The sequence below is a fragment of the Asterias amurensis genome, chromosome 1 (assembly GCF_032118995.1).
Source record: "Asterias amurensis chromosome 1, ASM3211899v1".
NCBI classification, from domain to species: Eukaryota; Metazoa; Echinodermata; class Asteroidea; order Forcipulatida; family Asteriidae; genus Asterias; species Asterias amurensis.
The window spans coordinates 8,227,693-8,244,743 of record NC_092648.1 but is presented as its reverse complement, the minus strand read 5'-3'; the positions used below and the strand labels follow the sequence as shown (position 1 = coordinate 8,244,743).

Here is a 17,051-nt window from a genome sequence, read left to right as displayed (position 1 = left end):
ATTTCCCGGGAAATTCCCGGGAGTATTTTTGTAGTGTGAACAGATCAACCAAAAGTTCCCGGGAATTTCCTGGGAAATAACTATAGTGTGAACAGGCAAAAATTGAGATGAACGCCAACACAAAACCTCTGGGTAAAACACGGACACAAAAGTCCATTCAATTACAGTTCTCAAAAGAAAAAAAAGCTGTCGCAGATGGAAAGCTCCCTTTCGCTTTTTCTAATAGCAACTTGCTCCCACCAGTGGCCGCTCTTCATGGTAGATCAGATTGACCTTTGACCAATACTTCAGCAAGTGCCATGAAACCCGTCAATCGCACGACCATCCGATTGTTATACCGCATGTCTTTAAAACACTGTCACAGCAATCGTCTTCTCCTGACAAACGTCAGCGACGTCTTCCCCGAACTGCAAGACTTCTTCTCCGCCGTAATCACACAATATATTGGTATAACAACACGCAAATACACAATTTATGTGCAGCCATTTTGGGTCGCATGTGGCAAGGATTTTGCAGCCGGCTGCGTGGCATTATGGGAACGGACTTCCGTCCACAAACATTGTAACTTCCGCATGGGCTGACCTGTTTACCACAATTCCTGGGGTTTGATCGTAAGTGTGAAACGACCGTGCATATTCCTGGGAAATAGTACTCCCGGGAGTTACGAAATTGGGATAGTGAGAACGGTTGCTGGGGTGGCGGTGGGGTTAAAAACTTCCGGGATTTTCCCGGAAGTTAATTTCCCGGGAAATGGCTCTGTAGTGTGAAAAGGGCTCAAGATTACAGTGCCGAGTACTCTAAGTATCTATTAGTTTCAATATCAAAAAGATGGAAATAAATCAGTTCATAAACAGATGGACATGGGTACAGGTGATACACAAAAAGGCAACTTCCTACTTGAAAAAAGAAATGCCTCTTAGCGTAAATTTGATTGGGTTAATTTAATTGGATTGTTATGTGTACATTCCTTTAGATATTCCTGCACATGTCGCCTACTTTGATCTTCAAGAAGCCATCAATTCTAATAGATTACAAGTGGAGTATTCAAACATTAAGTACACTGCCATTACTATCAGGTAATTACATGTAACTTCCGTTTACTGTTATACACATTCATAAATACCTTGAAAGCTTTACAGACTCTGGTTGGTCAAAACTCAATCACGTGGAGTTGATATAAAGACTGGCTCTTGAAACTAGCAAATAAATGGAACTTTTGGGTGTATCAATAGACCCCTTGCATAACGCGACATGCTACAGGGACCTGAGCTCATGCGCATGTTTTTATGCTTAAAGAATAAAGAACAAAGAACTTATGCTGCTATCGTCCAATCATTTGAGCCGAATCAGGCCGCTTTTTGAGAGAGTGACGTCACATGCAAGATGTCTATTTTTATGTAACTAATGCATGTGTATAAACCCATATGAACATATTTGGTCTTGTTTTTACATTCAGCAGAGCTCATAGTTGACAAAATGAGGCCCTTGGAACACGAGTACAACAGAAACACAAAGCAAAAATTTCATATTTTGACCAATTGTATTTATAGGTTTTCTCGGGCACTTTCGGAAAATTAGCAGCCAATTTAATTTTCATGCGTTCGAATTAAAGCTATTTGCTTCTCCGGTTTTTACTGCCTTTCAAATTCGGCCATTCAATTTCATTTTGAGGCTTTCAAGTTCCAAGTGCACTCATTTTTTTGGACACACAATCATCATTCAATTTAGCAAAGCTGGTTTGACTAGAGATTTAATCATTTTCAATACCGTAAAGAGGCAATCAATTTCGCTCAACAAGGATTAAAATAAGTAACCTATACATGTACGACTAAAGATACATGAATAAACAGATAAACTGTAAAAAGGTAACTGTTTCGGACCTTCCCTTTTAAATCAAGCGAATTCCTTATTTTCTTTATTTTACATGTATGTTTCCAGTAGACTTTACTTGGGCCATATAAGGTTTTTTTTCTTCTTTATTTTTCCGGAGACCTTTAATGGCCAAGACCTGATATTTGAATGTGTTTGTTAGTTTTTAAATGTTTTTCCTGGTTTTTGGGGTGGTTTCTTAATGTAAATTTTTGGCAACCATCAATCTGTTGGCATGCCAGACATCTTGGCATATTATGTTCAAGAGTGCCAAAATATGAACCGTATGGCTTTAACATTCGTTAAGAAACAACAAGTTACATACGTTTTTAAAATTGCACAAATTCCAGAATTGACTGCCCCAAAATGAAATTACTTCGAATTTGAATGCAGCTTCCATGAATTGTTTAATTGAATGATTTTTTTGTTAAATTGAATGACGTAAAAGTACATTTGACTAGTCTTAAAAAGAAACCGCATGACCCTTTTCAGTAGAATTTGATTTCATGCGAAATAGAATAGGTTGTCATTTTCCCAAATTGACCAAGAAAATCTATATTACAAGAATTGTTTTGGTCCGTTATTCATCAGCCAGCCACCAACCCTGTCATTACCACATAGTGAAGACCGGGTTCTCGCACTGTTATTGACTATGCGCTCATTGTCATAGAGTCACCTGGATAAGTAGCTCTTTTTTTTTGAAAATGTTACCTGGTTTTGACCACATTTTGACCTGGTTCAAACATGAAGCTCTGGAAAAAAATAAATCATTATCTTTGGGCCTTATGTATGACAAACACATTTTTTCCATTTTTGACCTTTACTTCTAGTTCTAACAGGAAGTTCAAGTTAACAAATAAGATGTAAGAAAGTCATAACCTTTGTGTCATCTTGGAACATTTTACTTTTACCTTTCCTTCTGGTCCAAACAGGAAGTTCAAATAAATCTCATTTCCTAAACCACATGTCATGAAGACATGTTTGTGCCATCTTAAAGTTTTCAACACATTTCACATTTTATAAAAAAACATGGCCCCAATTTCACCCTTTTCCCTGTCAAAATATTTTCAAACATCACAAAGTCCTGAACAATATGGCTCGAGGGGTACAAAATGGGGTCACACAGCGGTACCTGCTGCTAAAATAAATTATTCGAACTTCCTCTAGCTACCCAGCAATCTCGGTGGTCTAGTTGGTAAAGACACTGCTCTAGAATTGCTAATTCTTGATTTACATGTATGGTGTACACAAGTTCTTTTACTAATTTTTATTTGAACAGGATCCTGAGTGGTTTTCTACCTTCAACAGTTACTCCAACAGTGATTGCAACAAGTGTCGAATTTCACACTGCAGTAATTGCTTTAGGTGTGTGTGTGCTTGTATTCATATTGATATGTGTGACTGGATGTGTCTGCCACAGAATGAAAAATATTACAAATGCTATTAAACCTTCCGATTTTGAATCCAATGGGATTGTGTTGGCCGATCAGCAAGCACCAAGGGTAGCTAATAATTATAAAGTAAAAGACTGGACTGTTACAGAGTTATGACAACTCCCAAAGAAGAATTATGGTTAGCCAGCAACCACATATACTAAAAGTGTGAATAATTCAATCAAAACTCCAACTGATTGTTTGGAGTTTTAAAGGGACACGTTAGTGACTGTTGGCACTTTTGCTCCTCTATTTGGCAAGTTGGTCTTTGAAAAGCATTTTTTACTGTTTGTTATGAAAATATGTATGGTTAGATAGTTTAAAAGTAGAGTATAATAATCCACACATGCTTCGAAAATACGTGGTTTTCCTTGTACATCACAAACTAACACGATTTTATGGAGTACAAATGGGGCCAGCCATTGAAAAAGTGTACTGTTTTAAAATGTAAAATTGTTGTATATCTTTAGTTGAGCAGGTATTAACTTATTTAATATTGAAGTATTCCAGAAAGAAGTAGTTTTCCACTAAAACATTTTAACAAAGTTTAATTATGAGGTATCTAAACCTCATAATTAAACTTTGAGATATTGAGATAATTAATTAATAGCATCAAAGTATAATATTTAAAAAGTGTATTATCTTAAAGGAACACGTTGCCTTGGATCGGTCGAGTTGGTATATGTAACCATTTGTTGTAAAATGAAAGATGTTTAAAAAGTACAGTAGAACACAATGATTCACACAAATATGCCTAGAAAATGCATGGTTTTCCTTTTACCTCGTCGACTGACACTGTCGCTGTTAATGGGAGTCAAATCTTGTATTCCCAAAAATGGCCGACCGTGTGAGGTCGCAAAGCAAAAAGAAAACCAAGCAATTTCGAGGCAAATTTGTGTGAATCATTGTATTGTACTTTTAAAACATTTTTCCAACCAAATGCATTTTATTACTAACAGTTTCAAACTGTTTTATTTATAGACCAACTCGTCCGATCCAAGGCAACGTGTTCCTTCAAGAACATGAGTTCATAATATTTATTTTATCTCACAAGTCTTGAATTGTACAAATTGGAATTTCAGTATGTAAATTTATTGTATGAAATTAATGTGTTCATTATTTGAAATAAACTCATTTACATCTAAATCCTGTGTAAAATATTTAGAGCAAATTTCATTAAGGCTATCCCATTTAGCATGTGGATCACCTTGTGCAAGAGTAAACATTGTATATGAGGTTGATGGCCTTAGTTATGCTACAGTCAAAGTAGTTATATCAAAGCTTGAGCTTCTCTCTGTCTACCACATTACAACAAGTGACTTGGTAGATCTTTGCGTGATGGATAGCTTGTCTGTGTGCCTGCTGACTGAACGCTGATTGATGCAATGTAGGAAGCATTCTTAATCATCTCCTCTAAGCTTAAGTTTGGATGAAGGGCTAGGTAGTAGGCTAAAGCACCCACAAATGAATCTCCTGCACCCTAGAAAGACAAATACAGGCATGTTGGTTACTTTTTTAAATCAAGAGGCCTTCTGAAAAGTGTAATGTCTATGAGGCATGAAAAGGCGAGTACAAAATGCAAAAGCTGTGAGGTGACATTGGTCAGGGATGAAATTCTTCCGCTTTTTCTGCATTTTGTTTTTACTTGGGGAAATTGACTTTTGTAGCAGCGGATGAGTCTTTTCATTAGTACATGTCGGGCAGGTCTCACAAATTTCATGTAAATGGGGGGAAGGATAGTCAAGTCCCAAAGAAAGATTGTTTTAAAGTTCATAAAAGTTTTTGATTTGTGCTAAATTTAATGTGGCTGCGATCGCACATGTGACTCATGAACTTTTCGCCACATATTTTGTTTTGTTAGATCACGAACATTTTATTACAAAAGAATATTTTCATACAACTTGAACCTCGTATCAAAAACCCATAAAAATGGTTGTTGATGAAAAGATCTATTATCAAGGGCAGAAATTAGGGGACAAGACCATTCCAAAATGATTTTTTTTTATTTAAAATTCATTCAATTTCTTTATTTTATTTATTTTTTTTTTTTGGGGGGGGTGTACAAATTTTTCTCCCCATTAATACGTGTGGGATGGTAAAAAAAAGTTGCAGGTGAGCCCAAAAAATGATTACTGGTTAGTGTTGCGTGTGTGCACCTCCTGTGATCACATAACTTTAGTCTTTTTAATTTTTCAGAGTCTCATCCCTCAATGATAACAGGGGTCCATAAAGGAATGAAGTTGATAAAGCCATATTCACACTAGAGCAATATTTTTAGCATGGATGTAAAATTTTACAACACAGTATAAACAAGAATCTTATCACAAAACTTCAAAATGTCCAGAACGCTGCTGCTCGCATATTATCTAAAACACGTAAATATGATCACATCACCATGTATTGAAACAACTTCACTCTGGCTCCAAGTCTGTCAAAGAATTAAATTCAAAATTATTTTGCTCGCCTGGAAAGCGATGAATGGAAAGGCTCCTCCATATCTCAAAGAAATTCTCTCACCATATACACCTACTCGCAATCTTCGCTCTACAAACCAACTTTATTTAACTGTCCCTAAAACAAACACTTTCAACGGCGTTCATGCTTTTTCTGTAACCGCACCCACACTCTGGAACTCTCTTCCTTTACATATTGGAGCTACAAGGTCTCTGGACATTTTAAAACTCTGCTAACAACCCACCTATTCAACATTTCTTATGATTGACTTTCTGTCTATTTTAACCATTTATTTTTGCCAACACGTTTATGTAATTCAACATTTTTATTCAATGTACCCTTATTTCTTTCCAAGCTTCGTAATTTGTATTTTTGTTTTTGTTTTGTTACTCTTGTTTTATGCGCCTCGGAATAAGTTTAGTCTTAGATAGATGGCGCTTTATAAGTTTTAATTATTATTACTAGTATTATTATAATTATAACAGTATGTACCTTGTGTCAAAGGACAACAGCCCTTGTGAAATCTTGACAAGCAATGCTACATCTCGTCGGAGGTCCCGCCCTAGGACAAAATCTTCCGCAAGCGAACATGGCAACTTTTTTGTGTGACCAAACTCCATGTCAATCAGCAAATGGTAATTTTGTTGAAGATCATGATCACTTGGGGAAAATGGGCTTACTATAACATTTATTTTAAAAAAGGTTGAGACTATGACCGAATAAAACTACCTCAAAACTAACTGTTTGACCATCAGATGAGTTGGAAAACAAACACAAAGTTTTATGACAAAGCTAAGGCCAGTGGCCCTTATTTTCTGTGTAAATTAAGATCCTTTTAAAAGCTGGAAATAGCAAAATAGCCTTTTTGTGAAATTTGAAAGTGTTTGTAAGTTACACTCACCGTAGTATCAAAAGCTTTTACACATCTTGCTGGTATATGCACTGGTATGCCTCCTGAAGTCATCAATAATGACCCTTGACCTCCCAATGTTATGATTACTGTCTTGCAACCCTTCTGAAGTAACTGTATTGCTGCACGTTTAGCCCCATCTACATTGGTAACTTGCAGACCCGTTAGTAGCTGTGCCTACGTATTCATTAAGGAGATACAATGTTACATTGTTAAGAGTCATTAGGGTCTATCTCTTGATCTTAACATTGCACATGGTCATGACCAGCTGTAAAGTGAGATGAACTGACTTTTTGAATTCTTGTCTTTTCAACTGACTGATCTCCAATTTGTAGGATAGTTTCTATGTTGTCTTATTCTTTATATTTGTACATGTACCAATTTTTTGAAAACATTCTAAATAATAATTTGTTGATACAATTTGATCAAGTTTCAATGAGTATTTTAATGAAGTTTATATTAAGTTTTGATTGATTGGTTGAAAAATACAGCAAGAACATGCAATAAATACATACACAACAACAGGAGAAAAGATAATGACATAAGATAAACCACAATAGAACACAAGATAGAAATACTGCACAAAATTGTCCAAGGATAACCCCCCAAAAGCCAATAAATTAAGACTTCTTTCCATTGGGGTCCTTACAAAAAACGACAAAAACACCAACAAGAAACGGACGTATAAACAGACAACCTAAAAAAGAGCAAATTGATAAATCATGGAAAACACAGTAAGAAAACACAAAACAAATAAATAAATATTAATTAAATTATGAATTAAATTAAATCAATATGCAAAAAACATTAAAAATAGAATGAAAACCAAAACGGAAGCCAAGCTATGCTTCCTTAGAGATGGCTTTTGTGGCAAGGTTGCATTTGTGTTGTTTAATTAGTGGCTGACCAGGCGCTCGTCTAAGTGGGAAATGGACAACCAACACATGTTTGTTTGTTTTGTTTTTTTGTTTTTTACATAGGCCTGCATGCGATGTAAATTTTCATAAATGCCACGTTTCAAAAAGTTCATGCCGTTGGGTTTCACTGGTCAGTATTTTTTTTTTCTTTTTTTTTTTTTTCAGTCATCGATTTCTCTGCTATGGGAATAGCAATCAAAAACTGAGACTCTGTGTCATTTATTGTACATATCTAAAAAGAAAAGCATTGCTTCACTTCTTAAAAGGAAGAATATAAGGAAGACGACATAATTCTATAGCACACTTACATGTGTATAAAGTATTGAAATGTAGTTGTCATGAGTCTTTGGTATTAATCTCTGAACTGCAAGCTCTGATTCTATAGATGCTCTGATAAACCAATCAACCCCAAAAACTAGTGTTCAACCTTTTTAGTGAGCTGAGCAAATAGCAGAATTTGTCAGCTTGGCGTTCGCAATCTCAAGGACTGACCATATATATTATCCTTGTAACCCAACCAATAAAATATTTAGGTAATGAGAGTACCTAATCATCACCAAATCTGAAGAATGCGACATGGGTTGTGACAATTTTGGCTGACTTTTGTTCCAGAAATAAGGACAGTTTTTAAGAATTCAAAATTAGCTTGTACTTAAATTACGATGTCATCAAATTTCACGCAACGCTTCAGACAAACTTTATTGTTTTATAATAGAGTCTTGACAGTCATAGCTGTTATGATTTCAATCTTTGCATTGTCTGTCAAAGTTTGATGCACTGACTCCAAATTGACTACAAACCGGTTGAAAACAAGGGAAAATAAAACTCTATTTAAGTTCATACTATTGTTTGATTGAACTCTATTATGCTATGCACAAAATCTTAACAAATACATGTTGTTGTGGTGAGAAAAACTCAAACATTGTAGTACTATTTAAAAATATTTGTATTTAATGTTTTGTCAGCGCCTACCATCGAACATGAAAACAATAGCAAAGAAAAAAGCATACCTCTGTTTCATTCGGGCAAATAATATCACAGAACTTGAAGAAATCAGACTGAAGATCTGCTATTGCTGGTGCTGGGTTTAAAATGGTTGTTACTGTAATGACAAATAGTTTCAAGCATCCATTTTAAAACAAAATGGGTGCAAGGTCAACATTTCTCATTGCACATACATGTAGCTGTAAACCCAACAGACTAGGTCTTAGTCCTCTCATACAAAGACCCTCTTGTTCCAACATCAAATTTATGTCATTGACAAAATCAAACTTAAAACACAATATATATAAATATTGATTGATTACTCTAACTTTGTAATGTTTATATCATATTATATACACATCATGTAATTAACAGTCTCTTTAAACTAATCTATGAGTGTTCCAATTGAGTGCTAATTGCTATCTTTGGTGGCTCAGATCTTTAGTCTTGCTACACGTATGTTTATTAGACTCCTTCAGCATTTATCATTCATTCATAAATACCCCAGACAGTTTCTCTACTCCTATTGGTGGAGAGCGCGTCACGTGGCGGTGTTTAAACGCTTGATAATGACCAATGTTTATGACCGGCTGGCTTCCGCATTAAATGTTTTGTAACAGAAGGGCATTCATGAATGGGAATAAAAGAGTAGTGACTCTTTCTTACACGTCATTTAAATTCTTGCAGGGTCGTTGCCGTGCCATAAAAGCCCGAGCCCAAGGTGAGGGCATTTATCACAGGGCAATTCAACCCTGCTGGCTTTAAACGGCCGTGTAAGAACTCTTCGCTACCATTTTATTCCCTTATTTTGGCAACTAGGCAATTGTTTAGTTCAGCAATTTTGCATTTTGTTTGCTCATTGACATTCCATTCATTATGTCATAATATTTTACTATTTTACCATTCAATTTAGCAATTTCATCAATCATTTCAGAATTCCACCGTTCCATTGTAAATATTGACCATTTAATTTGGCAACTTGATCATTTTGGCAATTTGAGCATTCCCTTTCAGCAAGTTGACAATAGCTTTTTTATCATCAGTCCATTCAGCAATTTGAACAGAATCGGGCAATTTACCTGCCATTTCAGCGATTTCATCACTCCTCTCAGCAATTTCATGGGTCAGTTTTTCAGTATTTACATTTAATTTACACTTCAATTTTCCATTCATCAATTTAGAACAATGAAATTGTGGAATTAATAAATTGCAAAATTTAATGATAAATTGCAGAATGGGATCATAATAATAACATCGCTAAAGATCTGAGCCACCAACGACATTACTGGTAATCCATAGATTCCTAGGGATGAAAATAGATGGTTTGTTTCATCTTCTGCTCATGTTATTTGTTACTCACCTCCTTTACTTTTTGCCATTTTCATTGCTGCTAAGGAAGTTTCAGGTTTAATTTCCAGTTGGCAAATAAGCACTTTTGCTGACAAGCTTTGAATGGCCATTTCAGCATCATGGGGTGTTAGCAGTAAATTAGCTCCACTCACAATCACTATGGAGTTTTCCCCTGCACATTACAAATTTGTTAATAAATGGTTAACCTTTGAAATGATTCTGCTGTGTAGTCAACAATAATGTTGAAGTCAGTCATGTTTGTAAACAACTTACTGCTGGAAAATGTGTTTAGAGAAAACGTTTTGTGGACACGCTTACTGGAAGCCAGATAATGGACACATTTTTTTGCTCCAAATCTCCATTTTTTCATGGGGTTATGATGTAATCCTCAATTCCAGCCCTTCATCCTTTTGTTGGACAAATGTGGATTGTGAGATATTGTTAGGGTGCCACCTTTTCTGCGTCTTAAATACCCAGCAGAATAGTTATGTGCGCATTACAAGTCTTATTATTATTATTTATTATTACTGCTCCTAAACATGGGAAGCAAACCAAAGATTCAAGAATGCCAAGGCAAAATTATCAGCCCTTTTGTTCCAAAATTTATTCCCAGAAGTAAATTAAACCGGAAGAAAATCTTAAAAAGTCCCAGTCCTTGAACATTTCACTTCATACCTTGTTGATTAACAGTTATAGGTGCAGCACCAGTAGCAGCATCACTTGTCACTCCAATATAATCTTCAAGTGGTCAAATATAAACACAAAGAATATCAAATTGCGACAGTGCAACCATTTTTACAACAGTGTTTTTCATATTTTTAACTTGAGAATCAGTTCAAGGTTCGTCATATATTCTTCACAAATCCGTAATTTTCACGAAATAATGCAGCTCCCAACGCTAAAGAATTCCCATTATTGTTCATACTCTCACAGTCTGCCGTGTGTACGTAAGACGCACAAATTTTGAATAGTGTTGTTAACGCTGTGCAGTCAAGATACGGTGAGCAAGAATTCATGCGTCTAAACTTCCATCATGCGTCTTGCACGCGAATGTATACGCGTACGCACGACAACAGACAACACTGGGAGAAAACGATCGAAACAGGAATTTTTAAACATTGGAAGCTGCATTATTTCACAAAAATGACGGATTTGTGAGGAAAACATGAGGACCAAAACCCACTGCAGAAAAATGTATTGACGCCACGGAATGTGAATCTGTTGAAATTAGTGGCTTGTTGCAGGTAAGATAGTTAGGACTCTGTTCCTGTGTACAGAGAAGAAAGAGTCCTATATAGGGCTAGCCAAAACATGTACATTTTTTTTTTCAAGTGTAATCAATCTTCTATTCAATTGGCCTCATATACATAACTAAATAAAATTGTTTACTGATATTTGGAAAATCTGACATCTCAAAAAGTGTTCCGTCAGTCATGTTCTAATTCGTCAATCATGTTCTGTTCCAACAGTCACAATGACTTCCAGCCTGTCATGTAATTTTTGTTCAAAATTGCAGTTAAACATGAACTAGATTGTACAAAATGAGTTCAGACATGGGGTTAAACTAGCCCTTAATCCGGGCACGCACCGCGGGTGTCCAAAAGATAAACATGACTAAGTCCAAAATTGGCTTGCATTCACACTTGTTAAGCAGACTAAACTAGCCCACGAGGTTGATTATTTGGTCATGCATCGGCGACCCTTACCATTGCTGGTTCCGGTTCGTTACATTGTGCATGGGTTTTCCACAGGGTTTCGATCCGCTATCGTCTCTAACCATAACCATTGATATATTTAATAATTATTAAGGGAACTACATTAGAACAGCGAAGCTGCCATGGCGAGCTGCTTGTCACCAGATAGAACCAATGACTGACAGAAAAAACAATCATTTGATCAACTGATGGTCAAAGGTGTGGGGAAGTATGAAGTTATGACATTTAAAGGCAGTGGACACTACTAGTAATTATTTCATTCATATCTCGGAACTTCAAAAAGGAATAAATTTATTTGATTTAGGTTTCAAGTCAGTAAATCATGGAAATTAGGAGTTATGCCTATTCAATTTGTACATTGTTTTAGCTCATTCAACTGAAACCAGTGATTAATTATTTAAGTTTTATCTCTCCATAAAACATGTATAAGTATACATGTAAGAAGCAATATTTGACTTCAAGTGAGAACATCATTGCAACCATTAAGGTTTTGATTTATTTAAGCTCATTCAACTGGAACCAGTAATGCTCAAAGAGAGGTACATCTATCTTTTCTTATGAATCTATATGTAAAAAGCAGTAGTTTGAAGTCAGTTCGTCATTGAAATAAGGAGTTGTCTATGAAAATGTTTCATGGTTTTAGATCATTCATCTGAAACCAGTGATTAAGTCTTTGAATTTTATCTTTTAATATGAATCTACTTGTAAGAAGCAATGTTTGACTTAAGTTTTAAGTCAGTACATCATTGCAATCAGGAGTTATGACCATTTAATGTTTTTCATTGTTTTAGCTCATTCAACTGAAACCATTGATTAATTCTTTGAGTTTTATCTTTTCATATGATTCTACATGTACATGTAAGAAGCAATGTTTGACTTAAGTTTCAAGTCAGTACATCACTGCAATAAGGAGTTATGACCATTTAATGTTTTTCATGGTTTTAGATCATTCAACTGAAACCAGTGATCAAGTTCTTCGAGTTTTATCTTTTCATATGAATCTACTTGTAAGAAGCAATGTTTGACTTAAGTTTCAAGTCAGTACATCATTGCAATAAGGAGTTATGACCATTTAATGTTTTTCATGGTTTTAGCTCATTCAAACGAAACCTGTGATTAATTCTTTGAGTTTTATCTTTTCATATGAATCTACTTCCTATTGTGCAGTTAGTAGCATGGATGAGCAGTGTAAACCAAACAAGCTAACCTATGGTGTCAGTACACAGAAAGGCTGGGCATGCAAACCAAACAATGCTAAAAAACAGTATTTCCTAACATCTTTTTAGTAATTTTATGCTATTTGCTAACAGATCTTTAATAATAATAACAATTCTTATATAGAGCATTTCACAATATAACTGTATCAATGCGCTTTACAAAATGCAATAACAGCAGTAACAGACATGCACAGCTGGAATTCCAAAGTGGCTGATACATCCATACTGTTAGTTTGACAAAACACTTTGAACTCTTACCTGTGTTGACATTTGAACTCTTAAAATTCTTGACAGTCTCATGTCCAAATGTATCATCTCCCACCTAGCACACAAATGTAGACACATGTATTATACACATTGAGAAATCAATGAAGATGACAAACAGTGGTTTAAGTTTTGAGCTCAAGCGAAACAATCATTAAAGGCACTATTGGTAACTTCCACAATTTTCAGATTATAAAACGCGGTTTAAGGCCCAATCCCACTGCAGCGATAACGAGAACGATAACGATCACGACGCAAAGAGATTGCGTTCTATTGGTTGAATTGTACGGTGGCTGATCTCCGCCAACAAATAAACACCTTTTCAGTAGGGCGTTGCCAACAAATAAACACCTTTTCAGTAGGGCGTTATATCGCCCTATATGGTGTTATAAAGCCCTAAATTAGGGCGTTTTATAACGCCGTAAGTTAGGGCGTTATAACGCCCTAATTAGGGCGTAATAACGCCAACGCCCTTATTGAAAAATAGGGCGTTATAACGCTATTTGAGAAAAGAGAGTTGTTTTATTCTCCAGTTGTGAAAAAGAAGTTGGAAAGAAATATATGTTATTTGAGATTAAGGGAGTTGTTTTACACTCCAGTTGTGAGCAGAAGTTGGGAAAAGAAGTTTTTCTAAGACGTAATTTAGATTTGAAGTGAAGTGGAGGGTTTCTACTAGCCCAAGTTATTATATTGACATTTGAAGAAGTTTGTGGAGTTTGAGAACAGAGTATAGTTTTTCTTTATTGATTTTCATTGAAGATAGTAAGTTGAAGTGAAGTTCAGAACGTTTTGAGATTTGAAGTTTCAATTAGGTGAAGTAAGGATAGATAAATTATTTTGGTTTAATTTCGGAGGAGATTTTATTGGAATCAAGGAATTGTAATTAGAGCCAAAGAATACTGGACATGTTGGTTGATAGTGTTCGATGAGAAATTTCATAATTAAATATTGATGTATATAGTAATGTAACGATTCCGGGGTGGGGTATGGTTCTTATGAATTTAACCAAGCCGCCACTCTGGAATCTGAAGAAGCCACAGGGGAAGGATGAAACATAATATTGGGGGGATTGTCCTTAAACTCTACTGATGTGGCACATTGAAATAAATCAACTGTTTCAAACAGAGGGTTGACATTAACCGCAAGGAACTACATAGTGTGTATTTTATTCAATCATGTTCAATCACAAAATGTACATAGCGCCCTCTCTTGATTTAAACGGTATTAACTTAAGGTATTCTGCAATCAATCAGTTCGCTGGTTCATTCGCACGCAGCAGTACATGGTAGCACGGCTGCTCGTGTTGTAGTATTTATCTAATGAGATTCGCCAATAAATAAAGTGAGTAGCATCATTTTGCGCGTGCGTGTGTGTTCTTGAATGGTCTTGAGTTCTTGAGGTCTTGAGTGGCGATCTCGAGTCTGGAAGCGACTGAGCCCCGATCTCCGGTTTTCGTCCCCTTTTATGGCCTAGCAGAAGTACGCGCTGCACTAAGCCAGAGAACCGATTGGTTAATTACAAGCGTTAAGAAAACAAATGTTAACACCTTTGGTAGCGTGCGCATTAGCAGTTTCTAAGCGTGCTGCGCGTAAAGCGCACGCGAACGCACAGTCCCATACACACAACCCAAAAATGTGTGAACACTTAATTTAGCTGAAGTAAAACTTACAATAATGGTTAATTAGCAAGACATTATTAATAAAGAGATAGCATTTAAGTAGTCTCAACAACTCTATAATTAATTCTAAAACGCAAGGCAGTTTTCGCCACAGTAAATTAGAAGCGTTTCTTTCACTGTTCATTTATTTCATGAGTGCATGGCTTGTTCGTCTTTCTTACATTTGTTGTTTAGAGCCACATCCCATGGTTATGTGACAATAAGATCGTGCAGAAAAAACACAAATGCTGAGGGTGCCTGGCTACAAGCAAACGTTAAAGGGGGTACGTCTTGTGTCAAAGGTCATCTTACAGGCCAATCTGAAAATTCATGAACGTCGCCACGATAGTTGACCAGGTATTGCAGCAATCATTGTCACAAAATAACTATTATTTAAACATATTTTCTATACTCATCTTGAAAGTCAATCTCTGTATTGGTATGGTATGATACATGTCGACAATAAATTGTGATACAGTGGTGGAACTTTGCAACAAAATGTAGAGTACAGTTCTTCACATACGTCTTTCTTGATTGACAGTTAATATGATGTTCCTACTTTTCCTTTTCTCTTGAGACTTCCTCTGCAAAACAGCCAAATATCTCTTCCACAATTATATACGCATGACTTGATTCTGTCACAGATTTGTCTCTCTTGAATCAAGAACTCCATTCCTTAATTGCAGAGCAGTCGACTACTCATTCATCTGACAAGACGAGGCCTAAAAAGTATCAGTACTCCAAGGTGGGCATGCAGCAGTTCTCTAAAAGTAGACTCCTTTCCTGGAAATATGCCCTATCAGAAGAATGAAACAAATACAAATCATGGAATAAGTTCAGTGATTATACAGTTGTATTGGGTCTCATTGTGCTAAACTTTTTCTGCATCAAGCTTAATGTAAAATGTATATCTGTTTTGATTATTAATATTAAACCGTTGACCAGCGAGGGTTACAATCATGAATCAACCCAACCCAACTATAGCAATTGCAAACAAGGGTTAAGACTGTGTTGCTGTAAAAATCAAGATATTTTTAAAATGTTGGCAGACTTCAAAAAATGGATTTTGGCAAAACTCCATGTATTAGTAGGTATGGGTACACAATACACAAAAATAAGTTATATCAGACATTGGTTGCCATGGTTACAGCCAAAATAAGATTTTCAGCAAATTTTCCAAGTTTTTACCCTTTTTAAGAGTTAAAATATAGGTAAATTGAAAGCACTGGTACGTCTAAGTTTTTCTTTCACACATATTGCCAGGGGTCTCAGAATGTTTTCCTTTCGGTTGTAATTTGAGCCAACATTGGTCCTTCCATTTTGAGAAAAACTTTTGAGAAAAACTTGGGCATTTGTATCATGTTGTAACAGTACTGCCTAAAAAAAAATGTTTACATTGAATAAATAACATTAATAAAATAATACTTTTAAGTCTTCCATCAATCCGGCACCTTTCATGAGCACCCTGTAGCCTTGTGGACTACCCAACATTGATCAAGAATATTTTTAGTGACCTAAGTTTTGGATTTTATACTACCCCCACCCCCTCCCCTGCATGCCCAGCCCCCAAGGATATCAAATTTTAGTTGACAAGGCATTACAAAGCGCCTCCTTTGTTGAAAGTACCTTTTTAAAATTTCCATTGCACATCATTAATAGTAGGAAAGTTTGTGCTGTCTTCAGTCACCTTTAGGGAATATTTGCCATTTCGGTTGTGATTGGGCGATTATTTGTGTTTTCATGTATGGGGAGCACAAATAGGCAACTGTATCATGTAGTGACACTGCCTCAACATGGTAAAATTTGAATTAATTCTCTTTATTGGCATTTCTTACATGCTGAACAATGATGTTGATTGAAAAAAAAGCAAGGCAGCTAACAAGTATAAAAAATATAACTGTATACAATGTATAGTTCGAAGACTCACCCCAAGCTAATTCGGCTGGTAATAGTGTTATCCGGCTATCTTCCATTAGGGAACTTGGAAATTAATTGATTGACGTTACCATTAATTGTACACGCAGTCACTGATTATGTGATGCCTCTGCACAGCGTTAAGGATATGCTACATGTAGATATTTTTGATGTTCAAACGAAGAGCTGTTAACGTCCATTTTGTCAAGAAAATTTAACATTTTGTTTAAAGTCACCTGGAAATAGATTTTGTTTTCTTTCAAACATAAGAGTATATGCTTACGAACAATAAAACAATTTTTTAGTAATTGTTTGTCTCGATTTATATGTTTAAAAAATATATAAAGCTGTTTGGGGGCTGACTCCG

At 35.7% G+C, this 17,051-nt stretch overlaps 2 protein-coding genes across 4 annotated transcripts in view; one reads left to right on the top strand and one right to left on the bottom strand.

The window, feature by feature from the left end:
* LOC139944656 (ciliated left-right organizer metallopeptidase-like) overlaps nt 1-3,422 on the top strand; it is a 51,092-nt gene extending 47,670 nt beyond the window's left edge. For both annotated transcript variants that reach the window (XM_071941733.1, XM_071941724.1), the window contains exons 17-18: nt 974-1,076; nt 3,149-3,422. In XM_071941733.1, coding sequence (XP_071797834.1) covers nt 974-1,076; nt 3,149-3,419 — 374 coding nt within the window. In that variant the 3' untranslated portion in view covers nt 3,420-3,422. The remainder of the gene's footprint in view (nt 1-973; nt 1,077-3,148) is intronic.
* A 1,186-nt stretch (nt 3,423-4,608) lies between these two features.
* LOC139944669 (ribokinase-like) overlaps nt 4,609-17,051 on the bottom strand; it is a 33,520-nt gene continuing 21,077 nt past the window's right edge. Inside the window, exons 2-8 of one of the 2 annotated variants that reach the window (XM_071941752.1) lie at nt 15,330-15,566; nt 13,108-13,171; nt 10,593-10,655; nt 9,928-10,089; nt 8,594-8,685; nt 6,658-6,843; nt 4,609-4,782 (exon numbers count right to left, since the gene is read on the bottom strand). In XM_071941752.1, the coding sequence (XP_071797853.1) occupies nt 4,609-4,782; nt 6,658-6,843; nt 8,594-8,685; nt 9,928-10,089; nt 10,593-10,655; nt 13,108-13,171; nt 15,330-15,443 (855 nt within the window). In that variant the 5' untranslated portion in view covers nt 15,444-15,566. The remainder of the gene's footprint in view (nt 4,783-6,657; nt 6,844-8,593; nt 8,686-9,927; nt 10,090-10,592; nt 10,656-13,107; nt 13,172-15,329; nt 15,567-17,051) is intronic. The other variant, XM_071941744.1, reaches the window with a different exon arrangement.